The 22,447-nt window shown below is 36.0% G+C and overlaps 1 protein-coding gene across 2 annotated transcripts; it reads left to right on the top strand.

The window, feature by feature from the left end:
• On the top strand, positions 1–5,825 carry LOC137035602 (trypsin-like). Of its 2 annotated transcripts, none has more exons than XM_067409058.1 (5): positions 1–116; positions 312–468; positions 5,091–5,347; positions 5,447–5,583; positions 5,676–5,825. In XM_067409058.1, exons 1-5 carry the CDS (start codon positions 77–79, stop codon positions 5,823–5,825), a joined length of 741 nt encoding a protein of 246 aa, XP_067265159.1. In that variant the 5' UTR covers positions 1–76. The 2 variants fall into 2 exon arrangements, with proteins under 2 accessions (XP_067265159.1, XP_067265168.1); XM_067409067.1 differs by lacking the exons at positions 1–116; positions 312–468 and adding exons at positions 2,837–2,876; positions 3,091–3,244.
• The last annotated feature ends 16,622 nt before the right edge of the window (positions 5,826–22,447 follow it).

Genomic DNA, 22,447 nt, shown 5'->3' with positions numbered 1-22,447 from the left:
ATGATTCTTGAAAAATTGAGCCATTCTTGAACATTGCTGAAGTTTGCTCTCTAAAGTTGTAATTAATTCCTCTGCAATGAAGTCTATTGTGTTTGCTTTGCTGGCTGTGGCTGTGGGTATGTAGAGCTCTCTTTTTATGTTATTTGTTAGTTTCTGCCTACACAATGACCTGTAAAATTCCTTACAGCTAATATGATTGCTTGAAACATCATTTCAAGCAATCAGTTACAAAAGACACAACAAGCTTTAAACAGTGTTTTGGATTGCTTTATTTTTGGCACTTTGTGAACAATTAAACTCATTTTATGAAGCTTGCAGTGCAGATGATAAAATCATTGGAGGTTATGAATGTTCGCCCAACTCCCAGCCCTGGCAAGTCTACCTTACTTATGATAATGGGGAACGCTGGTGTGGAGCATCTCTGATTAATGAAAGATGGGTTGTTTCTGCTGCTCATTGCTACGTTTCGTGAGTATATCATACTTTTTCAGTGTTGGGTGTAATGCATTACTAAGTAATTCATTACTATAATTTAAAAACGTTTCTCTTGAAAAAGCAAGAAATTACTCTTATTGTTTTTTGTTCAGCTCCTTATGGTGTAATTGCATTAAATATAGATTAGAACAATTCTATATCAAACAATGTAACATCAAAAGTTATTGTCTAATGTCAAAATGTAAATTTTTAATGTAAAAACTTTTGACTTTTAAATTCTATTTTTTTTTTCTAAAACTGTTGTAGAGAGAAAGAAACATTGCTGATGAAATTAGAGTAATGCTACAGATGCAACAAAACTGTTAAACTGTTAACTGTTTAAATCACACTTAAAAATTGTAAATGTGTATATTTCCTTTAAATGTCATTGGAGCTCTACAGTGTAACTGATGCACTTGAAACAACTCATCTGAGAGCGATTCACCGGACACGAGTGGCTCTGATTCATCAGACTCCTTATCAGATGAAGAACAAGAACATTTAGATAAAACATAGAATGAGTTAGTGGAGGGGGAGCTGGGAGTGCCATTTCATTGGGGATTCTGAGCGTCACAATCAATGAATGAAGCACGCTGGTGAGGAAGCTTGATAAATGCTCAGATATCATGTGCCTAAAATACTAAACATCATGTAGTGCAATATTCAGGGATGTATCATGATGACTTCCTGCATGGTCTCCTGTTGTGTAATTACTTACTCCCACAGTCTTGATGACACATGACTATTGGATATTAATATATTTTCCCTCTCTAATTTTTGGTACTTGAATTATATTTGTTTAATCACTGGATTGACTAATTTGGCTTTCCTTTGGACCCCTTGTGTTTACTATATAGTTGAGACCTTGGCCTTGGTTTAGTCATTAATATCTGATATTAACATCTATCACTGTTTTAAATGAGCTAACTATTATTTAGATTTTTTTTTTTTTCTTGTACTGATTGAACAGTTAAACATACCTAATAAAGATTTTCACTGTCTGAAGTTGTGCTTCATTCAAAAACTAAAATACCACTGAACCGAACATATATATTATTTAAATATTAATGGGGAAAATATCATTGTGCATGTTAATTTAGTATATTAATCCTCCATATTGATAATTGTGTGATTATGTGACTGGATCATTTTAATCATTAAATCAACAATGGAACAAAACAGAACATGAAGATGTTTATTGATTATTGACATGCAGAAGGTTAAAGGATATCAGAGTAGATGTTGTTCTCCTAACTTAACCACATTTTCTTTTCGAAAGACAGAAAGAAAGAAAGAAAGAAAGAAAGAAAGAAAGAAAGAAAGAAAGAAAGAAAGAAAGAAAGAAAGAAAGAAAGAAAGAAAGAAAGAAAGAAAGAAAAAGAAAGAGAAAAAAAGAAAAAGAAATCAGGGAATGTTAGGTTGTCCTTAAGGGGAAGCAAAAATTGTTATTATGCAGTGAAAAATATGTTGTTGTCTTTTTTTTTTTTTTTTTTTTTTTGGTTCACACAACTTAAAATCCTTTAAAAAAATAATAACTATTGGGAAAAAACATTAAAGAGGCTTTAAAGAAGGATGAATGTTCAACTTGGGAGAAAGGACAAAAGAAAAGAAGAGTCAGAAGAGTCAGGCATCAGAAAATTAGTTTAGGGGCGATTAATGGTTTTGATCAAGAATAATCCAGAGGAAAATGGTGATAAGAAAGATGGATGACAACTATACCTCCTCTTCATCTGACAGGGAATCATCTGACTCTAGTGACTCCAAATCATCAGATGAAAAACAAGCATTTAGCACACAGAAAAAGAATTTACAACAGGAAATTAAGGGGAAATGGGAGGTTTTTGAAAATGGGAGTCTGGGCTTCATATGCATTATATAAGCCATGCAAGTGGGAAAGATTCATATCAACTTATTTTATATGCTCATTCACACTACGTTTGGACAAGGCCATTGACGATTCAGCTGACTGCAAGATATAGCAAGGTATTTGTTAACATCTGAGATTAATACATTTAAAAAAACAATGGCAGACAATGCCGTCAATATTTGCTTTTTCATTGTGTGTTATTGGTTGGGTTGTGTTCATATTGTGCACAGCTCAGTGATATATTGTGGTCGCTTGGCAGTTTTCCTTTTGTAAGATATATTTGTATGATAATAACTACATTTTTCAGTGACCAAAGTCAGTCTTGATGACACCCAATTAGATCTTTAAAATAATGATGTTAAAATAAATGGTGTTTTCTTTTGAACCCCTTGAGTTTCCTGTGCATTATCATTTAAAAAACATTAATGCTGTTTCTGAAATTTGCAGAATCTTTCTTTTGTCTGAATGTGAGAACTTCTCCTTTCCTCTACTACAATGAAGACTATTGTGTTTGCTTTGCTATCAGTGGCTGTGGGTATGTATCTCTCTTCTTATTTATTATTTTCAGTTGTCATAGTTTTACACTAACATAGCCTATGGCTTAGACCTTAATATGATATACAACATGTTACTGATTCATACATGATAAATGATAAATATTAAATGGTAAATATGACAAACAAATATCAGAAACATGCACTTTGTGAAAAATTACATTTAATATATTTTTTAAAATATTATTTTTCCAGCTTGTTGCACAGATGATAAAATCATTGGAGGTTATGAATGTCCGGCCAACTCCCAGCCCTGGCAAGCCTACCTTACTGATAATGGTGAACGCTTGTGTGGAGGATCTCTGATTGATGAAAGATGGGTTGTTTCTGCTGCGCACTGCCAGATTCCGTGAGTATATATTATATCTTCACTTTTATTTATTTATTTAATTTTAAAGATGATTTTTTTTTGGATTCCAGAAGTAATCAAACATTTTTCTTTACCATTTAGCACACTACTGTAGGATTATTTATTACCTGTAATTGTCTTGACATACAAACCCGATTCCAAAAAGTTGGGACACTGTACAAATTGTAAATAAAAAAAGGATTGCAATAATTTACAAATCTCATAAACTTATATTTTATTCACAATAGAATATAGATAACATATCAAATGTTGAAAGTGAGACATTTTGAAATGTCATGCCAAATATTGGCTCATTTTGGATTTCATGAGAGCTACACATTCCAAAAAAGTTAAGACAGGTAGCAATAAGAGGCCAGAAAAGTTAAATGTACAACATATAAGGAACAGCTGGAGGACCAATTTGCAACTTATTAGGTCAGTTGGCAACATGATTGGGTATAAAGAGCCTCTCAGAGTGGCAGTGTCTCTCAGAAGTCATGATGGGCAGAGGATCACCTATTCCCCCAAAAGCAATATCAGAAAGGAGTTTCTAAGAGAAAAATTGCAAAGAGTTTGAAGTTATCATCATCTACAGTGCATAATATCATTCAAAGATTCAGAGAATCTGGAACAATCTCTGTGCATAACTGTCAAGGTCGGAAAACCATACTGGATGCCCTGTGATCTTCGGGCCCTTAAACGACACTGCATCACATACAGGAATGCTACTGTAATGGAAATCACAACATGGGCTCAGGAATACTTCCAGAAAACATTGTTGGTGAACACAATCCACCTTGCCATTAGCCGTTGCCAGCTAAAACTCTATAGGTCAAAAAAGAAGCCATATCTAAACATGATCCAGAAGCGCAGGAGTTTTCTCTGGGCCAAGGCTCATTTAAAATGGACTGTGGCAAAGTGGAAAACTTTTCTGTGGTCAGACGAATCAAAATTTGAAGTTCTTTTTGGAAAACTGGGATGCCATGTCATCCGGACTAAAGAGGACAAGATCAAACCAAGTTGTTATCAGCACTCAGTTCAGAAGCCTGCACCTCTGCAGGTATGGGGTTGCATGAGTGTGTGTGGCATGGGCAGCTTACACATCTGGAAAGGCACCATCAATGCTGAAAGGTATATCCAAGTTCTAGAACAACATATGCTCCCATCCAGCAGTCATCTCTTTCAGGGAAGACCTTGCATTTTCCAACATGACAATGCCAGACCACATACTGCATCAATTACAACATTATGGCTGTGTAGATGAAGGATCCAGGTACTGAAATGACCAGCCTGCAGTCCAGATCTTTCACCCACAGAAAACATTTGGCGCATCATAAAGAGGAAGATGCGACAAAGAAGACCTAAGACAGTTGAGCAACTAGAAGCCTGTATTAGACAAGAATGGGACAACATTCTTATTCCTAAACTTGAGCAACTTGTCTCCTCAGTCCCCAGATGTCTGCAGTCTGTTATAAAAAGAAGAGGGGATGCCACACAGTGGTAAAAATGGCCTTGTCCCAACTTTTTTTGAGATGTGTTGATGCCATGAAATTTAAAATCAACTTATTTTTCCCTTAAAATGATACATTTTCTCAGTTTAAACATTTGATATGTCATCCATGTTGTATTCTGAATAAAATATTGAAATCTGAAACTTCCACATCATTGCATTCTGTTTTTATTCACAATTTGTACAGCGTCCCAACTTTTTTGGAATCAGGTTTGTAACCATAATGTCTCTGAAATTATGTATAAAACCTATTTAAGACTATCCATATGTAGGCAGGCAATATTGCTGATAAAAGTTGTATTAGAGCCCAGTATATATGAGTTCCTTGTCAAACAGAGCTTCTAATCTTACTGTCCACCTGGGAGAGCACAACATAACTGAAGAAGGCACAGAGCAGAGGATCAGGGCAGAGAAAGTGATTCCTCACCCGGACTATAATGATCTGCCATTAAACAATGATTTCATGCTGATCAAGCTGAAGGAGCCTGCCATCTTTAACAAATATGTAAAGCCAATCCCTCTGGCGACCACTTGCTCTTCTGCAGGGGAGCAATGCTTGGTTTCTGGATGGGGCAATCAGAACACTACTGGAGGTGAGATGTCAAGTGACAAAACTTTTCCTTATTTGTTTTAATAAGATATGTAAAAGTTAAAAAGCTTTAATCTTTTTCATATTTTTTTTTTTCTTCCAGTTGAATATGCTTCTGTGCTGCAGTGTTTGAATTTGCCTGTACTGTCAAGGTCGCAGTGTGAGGGTGCGTATGGTAGCAGAATAACTGAAAACATGTTCTGTGCTGGATTCCTGGAGGGAGGCAAAGACTCATGTCAGGTATGTCATTGACAGTCTTCGTTTTTATGTCTGTTAAATAGTTTCATACAAAATCACACTTTTCTTCTTTTCCTTTTCTAAATTATTCTCAGGGTGATTCCGGCGGTCCTGTGGTGTGCAATGGGGAACTGCAAGGAGTTGTTTCATGGGGCTATGGCTGTGCTCAGTCTGACTATCCTGGGGTTTATGTTGAGGTGTGTCGCTACACTGACTGGGTCAGGTCCACCATAGACAACAATTAATTTTGTTTAGCCTACATGGCTGACAGAATCATTTTTCTTTTTTCCTGAAATATCTACAATTAAATTCAGCTTGAAACATGAATAGGTGTCTCTGTTTTAATTTTAAACAGACAGTCAACATGAAACAGAAGTTGTGATAGTCTTTTCATGAAATGGCTTCTCGAACAAGAAAAAAATGTAGGGCTGAACTTGATTTTGTCCATTGGGAATTTATTGGATCATTGTCGTTTGCTATTGGTTGATGTAATGTGAGTGACAGGTTATCCCCATGTGATCCCTGAAATAAACTAATATTTATTTTAAAGGGATAGTTCACCCAAAAATGAAAATTATCCCATTATTTACTCAACCTTAGGCATGTATGATCTTCTTTCAGACGACACAATCAGTTATATTTAAAAATATCCTTGCTCTTCCAAGCTTTATAATGGTAATGAATGGCGCTCTTGATTTCGAAGTCCAAAAAAGTGCATCCATCCATCATAAAAGTAATCCATGGGATTAATAAAGACCTTTTGAAGCCAAGCAATGAGTTTTTTTAAGAAAACCCATCACTGTAAATCATGGGAAAATCATCAGTAAATAATGGCATAATTTTCATTTTTGTGTGAACTACCCCTTTAAGGACTACAACATTCTATTTTTCTAAACTACAACTCCCACATAGAGTTTGTGCGTGACGTCACACAGCCTGCATCCCAGTGTTGTGATATGGCGATCTCTATGGGGCAAGATAAATCAGTCAAAAAAAAGCAGTTATTGGAAATTAAATAATAAATTGCTTGAAAATGAATATTTAAAGATAAAAATGAAACAAATTATTGAAAAATATACAACAATTGCGAGTTTAGAAAATTCCTATGGAAAGTATTGGGAATTAATGAAATTTGATATTAGAATGGCATTTATTAACCAAGGGAAATTGGAAGCAAAAAATAATAAAATGAAAGAGAATTCAATTGTAGAGGAAATTTTAAATTGTGTAAAAAGTAAAAGGAAAATTTGACTGATTGTGAATTACAAAAATTAGACTAATTGCAGATTGAATTAGATAATATTTATGAGAATAAAGCTAGAGGAGCATTCATTAGATCCAGACTTAAATGGTTAGAAAAAGGGGGAAAAAATACAAAATATTTTTTTGGGCCTCGAAAAAAGATACAGTGACTTTGCCTCAATCTCAAAATTAATGATTTACAACAAATTAGAAGATAATTCGGTAACACTTTACAATACGGTTCATTTGTTAAACATTAGTTAATGGATTAACTAACATGAACTAACAATGAGCAATACATTTGTTACTGTATTTACTAATCTTCGTTAGTGTTAGTAAATGAGAATACAGTTGTTCATTCTTTGTTCATGTTAGTTCACAGTGCATTAACTAATGTTAACAAGCTTTTAATAATGTATTAGTAAATGTTGAAATTAACATTAACAAAGATTAATAAATGCTGTATAAGTGCAGTTCATTATTAGTTCATGTTAACTAATGTAGTTAACTAATGTTAACTAATGAACCGTATTGTAAAGTGTTACCGATAATTCCTCAGTTATTTCAAAATATGTGGCTCAGTTTTTTAGCAATTTGTATTCTTCTACATCAGCTACTTCAAACCTTGATGCTTTTTTAAATAGTTTGGCGAGCGATACAATGAAAACAGATCAAAACTTTCAAAATGTGTGTGATAAAGAAATTGAGTTGAGAGAGTGCATTAACTTGCTTAAAAATAACAAATCTCCAGGCAATGACGTGCTAACAGGAGAATTTTATAAGACATATTCTGAGGAACTTTCACCTTTTCTGTTATTAGTATTCATAGAAGCTATACAAAATGATGAATTGCCTGTTTCATTAAAACAAGGAGTTATAACACTGATTCCCAAACCTAATAAGAACAAGTTATATATTGAAAATTGGAGGCCCATTAGTTTGCTCAATAATGACAGTAAGATGTTTGCAATGATTTTTGCTAGAAGATTAAAACAAGGATTAGATAAAATAATTGATATAGAACAATCTGGTTTTGTGCAAGGTCATCATATCAGGAATAATATTAGACTAGTCTTAGATATGATTGATTAATCACTTTATTGAGGATGACAGTTTTATTTTATTTATCGATTTTTATAAAGCATTTGATACGGTGAACCATAGTTTTATTTTCAAAGTAATCAAATTTTTTGGTCTTGGTGATATGTTTTTGAAAGCAGTTAAAACATTGTATAGTGGATGTAATAGTTCTGTCAAACTCGCTCATGGTACTTCACAAAGGTTTGATATTCATTGTGGCATTAGACAAGGATGCCCCCTCTCTCCTTTCTTATTTCTGTTAGTCACTCAGGTATTGGCAATGCATGTAAAAAGAAATCAGTATAATGGTATCACAGCTTTAGGTGTAGAATTTAAGCTTAGCCAGTTTGCTGGTGCAAACACTGCAGTTTTTTTTGAAAAACAAAATTGAGATACCAAAAATAATTAGATATATCGAGGCATTCACTGCTGTTTCAGGCCTTAAAATGAATTGTGATAAATCTGTATTGTTTCCCCTTAAAGATTGCTCCTCTACAGAAATAGAGAACATCCCAGTTAAACACCAATTAACATATCTAGTAATTTGTAAAAATGAAAAACAAAGAAGTCAGTTAAATTTTGAACCAATTTTTAAGAAAACAAGGGAGAAATTTAATTTGTGCTTAATGAGGGATATATCAATATTTGGGAGGGTATTATTGTCAAAGGTGGAAGGTATATCTAGATCTGTGTATATGTTTTTATCACTGGATGTGCTTCGTAAGATTATTAAAGATTTAGATAAGATACTTTATGACTGTATTTGGAGAAAAAAAACCATTATTTGAAAAAAGAAGTAATTTGTAATGCTAAAGAGCAAGGGGGAATTGAGGTCTTAGATTATAGTACACTTAATGACACTTTCAAAATTAAATGGTTGATAGAGTTTATGAAGAATAGAGAAAATCCTTGGAACATATTTCCTAATTATATATTTAATACTCTTGGAGACTTTTTAGACTTTTTGTTGAAATGTAATTTTTCTGTCAACAAAATTCCTGTTAAATTGGCTGGTTTTCACAGACAAGCCTTGTTAGCATGGAAATTAGCTTACAAGCACAATTTCTCACCCCATAATTATTTCATATGGAATAACAAAGATATACTATTCAAAAACAAATCATTATTATCATACTTGGTTCAATGAAGGTATTATGTTAGTAAGACAGTTGCTTAATTCCCATGGGTATTTGTTGTCATATACTGAATTTCTCCAAAAATTTCAATTCCCAGTTAAACCAAAAGAGTTTGCTGTTGTTCTTTATGCGATCCCAAAGAGCGTGACATTACTTTTAAAGAATTCTAGTTCAGTGGAAATCAACATGAATAATCCTTGTCAGAATATTTTCATTGATAATGTTGATGTTCTAAAACAACAGTGTAGCAACAAGGTTATAAGAAATGCTCTTTGTTCTGTATCTTTTCCTGCTGCAAGATTTTTCTGGTCTTCTTTATTTGGTAATATCTCTTGGGTTAAAGCATGGAAACTTTCAAATAAGTTCTGTATTAATAACAAAATTAGGGAAGTTTTCAACTAAAATATCTTAATTTGTGTTCTGAAAATTAACGAAGGTCTTACGGGTGTGGTACGGCATGAGGGTGAGTAATAAATTACAGAATTTTCATTTTTGGGTGAACTAACCCTTTAAATTATTGTCAAGTTTGCAGTTACATAAGGCAATTTAATTTGGTCGCTTTATGATATTTAGATGAAAGATTAATATTAAAGACCAACTTTATTGGAAGGCAGTTCAAATATTTTTAAAGGTGCCATCGAATGTTTTTTTACAAGATGTAATGTAAGTCTAAGGTGTCCCTGAATGTGTGAAGTTTCAGCTCAAAATACCCCATAGATTTTTTTAAATTAATTTTTTTAACTGCCTATTTTGGGGCATTATTAACTATGCACCGATTGAGGGGCTGCTGGCCCTTTAAATCGCATGCTCCCTGCCCATCGAGCTCGCGACTCTATAGTGCATTTACAAAGTTCACACAGCTAATATAACCCTCAAATGGATCTTTACAAGATGTTGCATGTCATGTATGCTGCATGCATGCTTCGGGTCATGTGAGTATAGTATTTCTTTGGGTGTTTATATTTGATTCTGAATGAGTTTGATGGTGCTCCGTGGCTAAAGCTAACATTACACACTGTTGGAGAGATTTATAAAGAATGAAGTTGTGTTTATGAATTATACAGACTGCAAGTGTTTAAAAATGAAAATAGTGACAGCTCTCTTGTCTCCATGAATACAGTAAGAAACGATGGTAACTTTAACCAACAGTAGCCTACATTAGCAACATGCTAACGAAACATTTAGAAAGACAATTTACAAATATCACTAAAAATATCATGATATCATGGATCATGTCAGTTATTATTGCTCCATCTGCCATTTTCCGCTGTTGTCCTTGCTTGCTTACCTAGTCTGATGATTCAGCTGTGCACAGATCCAGACGTTACTGGCTGCCCTTGTCTAATGCCTTTCATAATGTTGGGAACATGGGCTGGCATATGCAAATATTGGGGGCGTACACCCTGTTGAGATTCGCCTGTTCTTTGGAGGTCTTTTAAACAAATGAGATTTATATAAGAAGGAGGAAACAATGGAGTTTGAAACTCAGTGTATGTCTGAACTCTTGTTATTCAACTATGCCGAGGTAAATTCAATTTTTAATTCTAGGGCACCTTTAAGAAGCTTAGTTATGAATGGGCTTAATAGACTGCTGCTAATGATTAATGATATTAACATATTACAATCATACCATTTTGCCAGGTTCAAAATTGTATGGTGCATTGTGACATGGGATGTGCTTTTATGTTTTAGTGTGTTCCTCTTACCTTTGTTAGTTAACCTGCATAATTTCTTAGAGATTTTAGAGATCTTTAGAGATCTGAGTTCAGTTGTACATTGAGTTTCACATCAGAAGTTACGCATCATGGAACATGCTAATGACCCACTCAATGAACCATCTGCTCCTGAAGCAAATCTGCACAACGAGCACCTTTCACTTTCAGACCAACTGTCTTCTTTGGAAGCACCATTAGATAGTATTGTACATGGAATAGAGGCTACAGAAAGTACAGATCAAACCAGTGGTCTTGAGTTGAAACTGGACCTCTATGTCCCAGCACCACCAATAATAGAACCCATAACCCCTGTAGAGGAAACAGTGGAGCACTGTGCTTTTCCTGTGGCAACACAAGAGGACAGCACACAACCTGAAGCCGTTACAGAGGAAACAGATCAAACTGCTGATGCTGAAGGCTTGCATTGTGAAAATCAGTCAAGTCTGGCTGAGTCGAGTACAGATACTGTGACAGAAGTGGAATGTGAGCATGCATCCAATGAATCAGGCTCATCAGACTGTAACGCTGCAAGTTGTGTGCTTGAAGAGCCTATAAGCTCCAGTGAAACACCAAAAATGTGTGCCAACACTAAATCATCAACTGGAGGTACAGTACACAATGCCGACAGAAAGAACATCCCTCCAAAGAAGGACAAATTTAACCCTCTGAAAATTGACATGGCCAAAGTAATACCTCTCACCTGTAAGTTCTTCTACGCTTATGTGTGTATTCCTAGAAGAGCCATTATTATGGTCCTCGTATATTTATAAATGTTTGAAATCAAAATTTATTTAATTTCCTTAATGCATGTTACTGGTCGTATTTTAAAGAGTTCATTTGTGCATTTATTTATTTATTTTTTGACATTGTAATCTTTAATCAAAATGTCATAACTAGCTCTTTCTGTGATTCACTTCACTCTGCTGAAATTAACCCAACCATTTTCAAATCTTTCCAGTCCAGTATGCAATGCTTGCTTTTCACAATACAATCAACAACCAATGGATAAAATCAAGTCTCACCCAACATTTTTTTAAATTATTTTTTAAATATATTTTTACTCAATAGCCATTTTCCTTGGAAAATTTCATAATTGCAGTAGTAGTGTTTTTAGCTACAGTTTCATTCCAGCATTAAGCTAAGCATATTTTTTTTTTTGCTCTTCTTATTTATTTTCTAATATGCATTGTTTTGTTTTTCACACTGATTTGTAGCATCCCAGCTCTCACTGCAATGCCTAGAATGTCACATCATCTTCAGTGACTCCAAAAGCAAGGATCGGCATCTTAAAATGAGCCACCCTGAAGAGTATCAGCAGTGCATTCTGGGAGATGTCCTTTTCACTTGCTATGTTTGTGATCAGCATTTCACCTCCTCCACAGAGCTCATGGCCCATCAGCGCACACACACTGGTAATGAGCGGTTCAAGAATGTTGCTGTGCTGACCAGTTGATTTATTTATACTTTTAATTTTGTTTTTCTGCAGGAACAAATGAGCTGAAATTCCCATGCTCACAGTGTGGTGCAGTCTTCAAGACTTCCATCTTCTTCACATCAAAAACAAAAACTCTCAAGAGTCACAATGTATTACTGTGTTGGTACCACAGCCAAAACCAACAGGACACAGACAGCAAATGGACAACCACCGACTCTGCTCATGGAAACTGTTGGACCGGCACCACAGCAGATGGACAAGCTGGATACTGAGCAAATTAAAAGACTAATTGAGAAACTTGGAAATGTACAGAAAGTCGATCAGTTGGTTATATTGCCTTTGCAGCCACAAAGCTTTGGGTTACCCCACCCTCAACCATTAATGCAACCATTACATGTGAATTTTACTCAATCAACCATTCAGCCAACACAATGTGAGCAATCTGACACTGGCCCATCAAAAGCAGAGCAAATTAACCTCCACGTGTCAGCAGAGATGGGAGATTTGCAGCAAAATGAAACTGTTCTTTCACAAGAGGAAACCATTATTTCACCAGAAAACTCAGAGACCCAAGTAGCACCAGTTGAACTGACACAAACAGAGGTTCAAATGCAAATGGATGAAATTCACCTTGAACTTATACCAATACAGACTGAAACTTCGGTTTTGCTGGATCAAACACATTTACAGGATGAAGCGTCACAAAATGACTTGGTTCATGAGCTGTCGCATACAGCAGAGGAACATATTCCAGTTACTCAAGGCAAGTGAACAGGGTGATATGGGCAAATTAAGTGAGCCTCAAGAACTTTAGCAAATCAAAGCTCAAAAGGACCAAGTTGGACCATGGTGGAACCACAATCTCAGCCGAATTCCCACAACAGTGTGCAGAACAACACCTTAATTGTCCTACCACAAAGCTCTGTGCCAAAACCAGACCAGACTATTTTACAGGATTGCCCTTTTGTTAAGAAGAAATTTCCAACAAAGAAAAAAAGATCTAAGAAACAATTGGCCAACAAACTTGAGACTAAGGAAGCAAGTAAATTATGTGATGACCAAGTAGCATCAACCAAAAAAAGTTAATACTTCATCAAAAGTGATTACTAAGAAAAAAGAAAAGACAAAGAACAAAAAGCTTTTTGTCAGATTTGGACCAATCGAGAAGAAAAATTTTGTTTCTAAAATGAAACAAAAACAGAACCAACAAAACCTTTACCATGAAAAGTGCTGTGCCTTTCCTATCGAGGAAAGCCTGAGCTGGCCATTATGGCTGCGGTTTATTCTGAAAAGGACTGCAGTTTGCAATCAAATAATGAAAGCTTGTCCTCTGAATATGAGAAAGGTGCAGCCCAAGACGTAAACATCGATCCAGTGAGCAATAGCAAAGCCAGTAATGCTAAAAACACGAACGGAGATTTTGAATTTTGTCCCCGTGGCCCTATATTGAAAGCCCAGGACCACGCCGAAGTTGAGCAAGTGGAGGAAAATGAATGTGTAATTGTACATATGGACGATGCGGAGCAAGAAGATTTGGCTGACGTGTTTACCAATAAAGCAGATTCGTCTGAGAGACATGTACCGAAGTTAAGCAACTTTATATTGCTGTTGACAACATCGAACTACCTTTTACAGTCTATGTTTCCTACCTACTGTTTATCTTTTGCTTTGAAAACCAACCAAGCACGTATATAAAGTCACCCAAAATCACATTTTAAGAGTCTGTGCGATTATATACACGCACAACATTTGCATCATATTTTATTTTCATATAATTGTACATAGTAAAGACGTGCATCTTACTTATTATGGTTTATATTTTCCGCTAAAACAGCTGGAATAATTTGCACCAGCGATACGTGTCGTCATGGGGAATGACAAAACAGCAGCAGTAGCCTAATGCATGTCCATGAGGGATTTGTTTTTGTTTTAAACATGCCCTGCTTGCTGCCTGTTATTATCACTTAGTAGACTGATTTGCCAGGCATTTCACAACAGTGACATTTTCTTGTTAGACCAATAGGCATTCTTTGTCATTATCAAACCAGCTGTGCAGTCATTGTAGTAGGCAACGACTCGTTCATAAAATCGAGTAGGGGGAGGCTGCAGACCTGGAGCCGGTAGATATAGGCCCCAAGCAGTTTTACGCCCCAAGCAGTTTTACGCCCCTGTTGTTCCTCATGCGTCCAGTAGGGGGAGGCTGTATATTAGTATATGAGCCTAGTCATCAGAACAGCAGACCATATCTGTATGATAACAGCAGACCTTTTTTGAAGCGATACGAATTGAGGTATGTAAATAATCTCCTAAAGGTATTGTTGTTGATTGTATTGTGCAACATTTATTATTTATAAATGACTGATGCGATATCAATTCAAAAGATGGGTCAATAATTTATTTCGAGAGGCAGAAGTACTTGATTGAGTCAGATGTTCTGTCTGACTCAAACTTAGCTAACCACGTGTAGGTTAAGCTGCCCTTAGTCTTATCTTTACCTGCTCTGTCTCACTCACTTTTAAAATTAATTACATTTTTATTTTTATCTTGTTGTCTGTCTTAAGCTTGCGTGACATGGCTTCTTCTGGTAAGACCCTGTTTACTCCTTGCATTTAAACATACTCCACATGGTTTCTGGAGCACATTAGAGTGGATAATCACAAATGTGTGAATTTTTATTTTTTTATTTTTTTTGACAGTCTATGATGTGAACACACAAAATACACATTTATAATAGGCATGTATGTATGTATGCAAATCTCTAAGTCTCCACAACATGTTGCCGAGAGGAACCGAAAGTTATCCAACCGGGCTCTGGTGGACTTCATTGTGGCAAGAGGAACTGATGACCACATTCAGGTATATGCATCAAGAATGCATTTTTTTAACTGCATTCTAAACCAATAGCTTGTTTAGTAAATAAACAACTTACACATACATGGAAATGTTTTTAATGTAATTTTCAGTTTTCTCTGCACAGTCCATCATCAATGGACAAAAAAATCACAGGCTTGACACTTTTTCCAAGTGTTCCATAAAGAAAGTGCCTGTGCCATTGTTCATTGAAGATCGGGAACAAATTGATATTATCTACACTCACCTGACTTCAATTCTGAACAGTACACCCACACACACCCACAGTGACCAGATCAGATTTATTATGGATGTCCTTTTTCCAGAGGTAGGACTTATGTGTTAGTTGTGCTCAGCATGGTGTCATATTCACATTGTTTTTAATGTCAAATAGTTTATCCATAATGTTAGACCATTGCGTTAAAAATAATAGTTTTGTGCTTAATATAGAAAAGGCACTTTTGGTTTTGTTGTAAAAAAAAACAACAAAAAACTAAACATGCAAAATGATGCTTGGCTTATTTGGGCTGTGATAAATCTCAATTCTTTCTCTGGTAGTCCATCATCTGTGCTCTTGCTGTTGTGGAACATGTGTCCATCTTGGAGGCTGAGGAGAAATTCCTGCGAGGACCTGTCATTGACGCAAGGTACTGTAAGGATCCTATAAAGGAAATATTTATAATTAACCATTGTTTCTACCACTATGCAACTTTTGCTTTATTTATTTTTATCAGTGAGCGGGAGCACTTTGACAGCAGGATAAAAAAAAACAATTAAAGAAGAGTGGCAAGCCATAGGAGAGTCTACAGGAGTCATGCAGAATTTACAGGAGTCATGCTGTTAAGAAATAAAAGTCATGGTGTTAATACATTTTTTTGTGAACAACAATATTGTCTCTTTCTTTTAAATGACCCTTGGAATTTTAGAAAAGGGTTAAATTGTGTTTGTCTTCATAAAATGCTATGTAGGACATGTTTTGTAGCTGTATGACAACCAATTTTGAATTATACAGCAGATATTTCATTTAGGATCTACACAGTACTGTATGTCTAATGGCCTAAATATGGTTAATATTTAAATGTAGCTTAATATAAATTCACGACATCATATATCAGTCAGTCTCCTGTATATAAAAACAGTTTATAAATAAATATAAATAATACATTTTACAGTAGGTCATAGGTCTGCAGCCTCCCAATATAGTGTTATTCGCCGTATTTCCTTCTCCCCCTATTGGACGCATGAGGAACAACAGGGGCGTAAAACTGCTTGGGGCGTAAAACTGCTTGGGGCCTATATCTACCGGCTCCAGGTCTGCAGCCTCCCCATATAGGTAAAATCTGCTCCACCTTAAATTGTATTGCAGCATCGCTGTTTTGCAGTAGATGGCAGTCTTTATTCAACTTTTGAATTGCGCATCTGCAATATGGAATACAAAAATAACACAAAGGCGAATGAAATATTGTTTTAAGCAACAATTTTCCAGTGAATTAATTCCTTTATATAATAAGTTTGTGAAATGTATATGAATATTGTATTAATATTATAACAATGTGGCTTGTTGGACCATGTGGTCAATATCATTTAAGGTGGAACAAATAATTCAAACTAGAGGCCGAATGGTTCTGTCGTTACCTGGCAACAGGTTTCTTCAATAAACCACCAGCCGTCTTAATTTACAGTTTTGCAAAATGTAATCAATGAAATCATTCATTACTTCTTAGTTTTATAGTCTAGTTGTCATTAAAAACTGAAGTAGCCTACTAAAGCATAAAACAGTAGACTGTATTTGTTTGTTTTTCCCTCTTTATTATTTGTAATGCATACATTATTTCTGTTTGTTGCAATACACACTCTTCACGTTTTTTATTTTATTTTTTATAACAAGCAATAATAGAGATTATTAACTTTTTTTTAATAGGAGCTACGGAGCACCTAAATGGTGGTAGGAAAAAAATGGGAAGGAAGGAAATGTTACATGGTGGTGGAAAAAAATTTGGGATCGGAGGAATTTTTTTTTTTTTTTTTAATCTTTTGCGTTCCCTCGTTATAATCGTTCCCTTGCTGTGAGCTCGGACAAACACTTCATCTTTAATGTCCCGCTGGTTGGCAGTAGTGTTTCAGTTAGTAACATACGTTAATAATGCACACAAATAATGCGCAGCTCATAGAGTTTGAACTTGTTGGACTCAAAAATGAAGAAATGCAGTCAGTGCTTATGTCAAGCAGTTCAGTTGGCAAAATATATACAGATTCGAGCTTCCCAGATTAATAACTCGTGAGCTAAACGTTGTTAAAACAAAAATGCAGCTACTTGCAATCATAGTAACCTAGACAACAAGCTACAACAACCCAATTTTCCTCAAATGTTTTTTATAATGAATTTGATCGTTTCAGTCTATTTAGGGTTGTATTTAGGTTTTGGTTAGCATTTTTAAAATGTAAAAATGTCATCTTTTGAAAAACATTTGGGGTTTAATGTTTCTCTTGAAAATGTTGTGCGCATACAGACATTTATTTCCTTTCTAAATATAATGTTATACATTCCTTGTGTAATTGCCCTGAAGTCATGTTAATGACATTAAGAATGTATGAATAAGATGTAAACTGCTCAGTAGAGGCAGGGATTTTAGGAATGGCATGATCTTAAATAATCATAAAGAAAATGGCAAATTATTTAAATAACTGAATCACCTTGTGATGTTAAATTGAACAAATATAGCCTATTAACATTCCATTTTGTTGTCTTGACTGGATAGTGAGTGTGAAGGTTTATGGTTGGGTTGTTAATAATAAAGAACATGGTAATAAAGGAACATGATAATGAACATGATATGGTTTTTCCTATCACTGTTAGTGACAGCCATTTCTGCCTGGATGAAGGACCACCACCTTCAACCTTGCAAAAACGGAACTGCTTGTGGTGGGTGCCAACCCAACATTTCATCATAACCTTTCAATTCAACTTGGGTCATCAACCATTACTCCTTCCAGGACAGCCAGGAACCTTGGAGTGGTGATGGATGATTGTTTAAGCTTCACAGATCATGTTGCCACAACGGCCCGGTCCTGCAGATTTGCCTTGTACAACATCAGGAAGATTAGACCCTTCCTATCAGAGCAGACTGGACTATTGTAATGCTCTCTTGGCTGGCCTTCAACTGATCCAGAATGCTGCAGCAAGACTGTTCTTTAACGAACCGAAGAGAGCGCATATCACTCCTCTCTTCATCAGTTTGCATTGGCTGCCAGTAGCTGCTCGCATCCAATTCAAGGCTCTGATGTTTGCCTACAGAACGACCGCTGGCTCTGCACCGCTATACCTTAACTCACTACTTCAGACTTATGCACCCTCCAGAAACTTGCGTTCTGCAAGTGAACGGCGCCTTGTGGTGCCATCACAAAGGGGCACAAAATCACTCTCACGGACCTTCTCCGGGTCTGTTCCTGGCTGGTGGAATGACCTGCCACGCTCTATCCGAGCAGCTGAGTCTTTAGCCATTTTCAAAAAAATGCTACAGACGCATCTTTTTCGTCAGCACTTAACCCAGTAATAGTAGCACTTACCTTGATTTCTATTCTTCTTCCATCTATTTGTGTATTTATTAAAAAAATAAAAATAATAATCATTTTCCTTGCTAAGAGCACTTTACTGATGTAACTGTGACTTCACACAACACTTACATACTGTTCTCATGTTGATTTGACTGATTCTTCTATTCTCATTTGTAAGTCGCTTTGGAGAAAAGCGTCTGCTAAATGACTATGTAAATGTAAAGAACTTCCTGTAATTTCCTTATAATGTTAATTCATTGGTCATAATTTCTGTGAAAACTGTCTTATTTTTGCCTTTTTACATGTTCAAGTAGCCATTGCCTGTTTAATCTCTCTTCTCCAACTTTTAATAATACATAGCAGATATGTTGGCTGCTATTAACTTTACAGTGGTGCCGTGGTTATTAAATGAATCGATTTGGTGGTACAGTATCATTGAATGGTATGACAAATTTTTGCATTTATCATGCTTTTTGTACTTGAGGTGGTTTGTTTTGGGGGGGAAGAAGTGAAGAGTTCATTTGCAAAAACCGATAAACGCCATTTTTTTAAAAAATGAACTAAGTGCTGTGCATTATTCTCCATATATAGCACGTTCTGTACCCTAAATCCATTTTGTCAGAGGAGCCGGTTTTGCCCACTTTCAGGCATCGCAAGTTCACGTTTTACAGCAGAAGCCGACAAGCGCCCTTGTTTGTGTACAGACAGAAACCGAAAAGTCCGTTTTAGCGAATCAGCGCGCAGTATTCAGGTCAGGTGACAAGGCTTCTAGTCACTTCAAAAAGACGCGCTAGCTGAGGAAAGTTTTATCAAAGCTCACTAAAAGTGATCGAGGATTTATGATTTCGACTCCTGTAAGTCCTTGTACACCATACACGACTTACATGCTGAAAAATTGGTTGTCCTTTTGCTTGTGTGTGTGTGTGTGCGCGCGCACGTGCGTGTGTGGATGAGTGCGTGTGTGTGTACTTGTGTGCCGATCTGTGTGTGTGTGTGTGTGTGTGTGTGTGTGTGTTTGAGAGAGAGAGAGAGAGCGTGTGTGTGTGTGTGTGTGTGTGTGTGCCGATCTGTTTGTTTGTGTGTGTGTGTGTGTGTGTGTGTGTGTGTGTGCGCGCGTGGGTGGGTGGGTGTGTGTGTGCGTTTGTGTGCACATGTGTGTTTGAGAGTGTTTTAAATGCAATTACTTGGGTTTTGTTTAACTATGAAACATGAAATGTGGAGTTATCTGCTTTTGCCAAAAAAACGACTGTTGGAGTTATCTGCTTTTGCTAAAAAACAAACTTTTAATATATATATATAAAACATACTTTCAATGAATTTTATTTTTTTAATTTACCTGTATTTTTTAGAGTTATCATTTCTTAATCAAAACAGCCCAACTGCAGTTTGATTGTTATTACTTGAAATGCACAATAAAAAAAAACATGATTTGTGAGAATTCATAAAAATGGAGTTATCTGTTTTTGCAAATAAACTCTTCAAGTACTCTTTGAATGATGTCACTGGAAAAGTATACTGATAGATATTAATATGAGTAGTTTCTTTTACCTGCAGTTTTATTGAATGGAATTTATGATGCAACTATTTGCTGTAGCTGGCTAATAAAAACCCTAATGTGTGTATTATGTAGTGTGTGATTCTAAAAACATCCTACCATACTATTTTTGAGACACCTGGATGACCCTTAAACATTTTGCCAAATATGCTGATTTCAAAAAGAACACTGCATGTAATAGAGTATTCTACATTGTATTCAAATTGACCGTCCATTTCCAGTGTAACAAATTCTTAACTTGATCTGACTGCCATTTTTACAACAACTAAATCCAAAATAACTAGAAGCCACATGCTGAAATACACTTTTTAACATGTTATAATGTCCCTAAAACTAAAAAAAAAAAAAATTATTGTTTTTAATGTACAACCCGAATTCCGGATGTGTTGGGACGTTTAAAATGAAAGCTAAAAGGCTTTCAAATCACATGAGCCAATATTTTATTCACAATAGAACATAGATAACACAACAAATGTTTAAACTGAGAAATTTTACGATTTTTTGCACAAAATGAGCTCATTTCAAATTTGATGAATGCTACAGGTCTCAAAATACTTGGGTCAGGGGCATGTTTACTATGGTGTAGCATCTCCTCTTCTTTTCAATGTTGTTCTAAAACCTTTATATACCTTTATCTTTAGCTGCCCATGTCATATGCACTTATGCACCCCTATACCATCAGAGATGCTGGCTTTTGAACTGAACACTGATAACATGCTGGAAGGTCTCCCTCCTCTTTATCCTGGAGGACACAGCATCCATGATTTCAGACAAGAATGTCAAATTTGGGCTCGTCTGACCATAGAACACTTTCCCACTTTGAAACAGTCCATTTTAGATGAGCCTTGGCCCACAGGACATGACGGCGCTTCTGGACCATGTTCACATATGGCTTCCTTTTGGCATGATAGAGCTGTAGTTGGGCTTGTGTTTACCAACAGTGGTTTCTGGAAGTATTCCTGGGCCCATTTAGTAATGTCATTGACACAATCATGCCGATGAGTGATGCGGTGTCATCTGAGGGCCCAAAAGACCATGGGCATCTAATAAAGGTCTTCAGCCTTTTCTCCAGTTTCTTTGAATCTTTTGGTGATGTTATGCACTGTAGATGATGAGATTTGCAAAGCCTTTGCAATTTGACATTGAGGAGCATTGTTTTTAAAGTATTACACAATCTTTTTGCGCACTCTTTCACAGCTCTGGCCATTTTTACATCTGAGAGACTCTGCCTCTCGACACTCCTTTTATTGCTAATCATGATACAGAATGAATTTTGTTTTTGAAATTTAGTTTTTCGCTTTAATTAATATTACTGTCACGTTTTACTGACATGAAACTTCCTCTCTTCTCCAGTGAATCACAGGATGAGATGTCAGGACTGTGGGCAGCAGTTCACTCGCTGGTAGGCCTTCAGAATTCATCTTAGTGAACATGTAAAACAAAAGAGACAAAACAAGAAAAGACAGGTGCAATCTGTCTCTAATGGAAATCACAATGGCCTGGGATATGTTACAAAAAGATAAAAGTGAAAGAAACAGACAAAGATGAATCCCTTGATGGTTCTTGTCAGTTAAAACCGTCTGTGATCTTCTCCTGTTCTAACGTTGCTATTGTGTCAGAGGAAGAAAAGACAGAGCCATAGTTCACTGATAAGCCACGCAATAACACGTTCAATATCGAAATGAATCACCATCGATATTGAACGCGATATTGCGTGGCTTGTCAGTGAACTACGGCTCTGTCTATTAAATGGCGCTCCTTTTGAAAGCAGGTGATGCCGATTTAGCGGTAATCAGGGAACCAGCTTTACTGACGAAATGCGCGTGACAAAAGCATACGAGATATATCGGCCAGCCCTAACCTGGAGGTCTTTAAAGAAGGAGAAGATGTTCCCCTCGGGAGGAAGGAAACTGGTTTTAGAGGAAAGAATAGAGTATCAGTTATGGATAAAGTCATTTTAGGAGAAATGAATGTCTTCAATCGAGAGAAAAATGGTCCAGTGGTAGAAGACAGTGATGAGAAAATCAGTGCCAACAGTGTTACTTTACCTGAGAGTGATTCATCTGACTTCTCATCAGGTGAAAAGCAAAAACATTTAAATGAGGCACAGGAAGATGATTTGCAAGTACAGGAAGTTGAGGGGGACTGGGAGTGTGTTGAATGTGGTGCACATTTCATTGGGGAGTCTGAGCTTCACATGCATTATATGAAGCATGCAAGTGGGGAAGTTTGATACACATTATGCTTATTATTAATGGCATTTTGTGTGACTTGCTCTTTACTCAATAACTTAATGTTT

Source organism: Chanodichthys erythropterus, chromosome 2, assembly GCF_024489055.1.
Source record: "Chanodichthys erythropterus isolate Z2021 chromosome 2, ASM2448905v1, whole genome shotgun sequence".
NCBI classification, from domain to species: domain Eukaryota; kingdom Metazoa; phylum Chordata; class Actinopteri; order Cypriniformes; family Xenocyprididae; genus Chanodichthys; species Chanodichthys erythropterus.
This window is presented reverse-complemented; position numbering and strand designations above follow the sequence as displayed.

What these genes read in the sequence shown, in the direction of transcription:
- LOC137035602 (XM_067409058.1), top strand. Translation starts at nt 77, where the DNA reads ATGAAGTCTATTGTGTTTGCTTTGCTGGCTGTGGCTGTGG. An exon ending in CAATCAGAACACTACTGGAG is followed by an intron (nt 5,348 to 5,446) that starts GTGAGATGTCAA and finishes TTTTTCTTCCAG; the next exon opens with TTGAATATGCTTCTGTGCTG. An exon ending in GAGGCAAAGACTCATGTCAG is followed by an intron (nt 5,584 to 5,675) that starts GTATGTCATTGA and finishes AATTATTCTCAG; the next exon opens with GGTGATTCCGGCGGTCCTGT.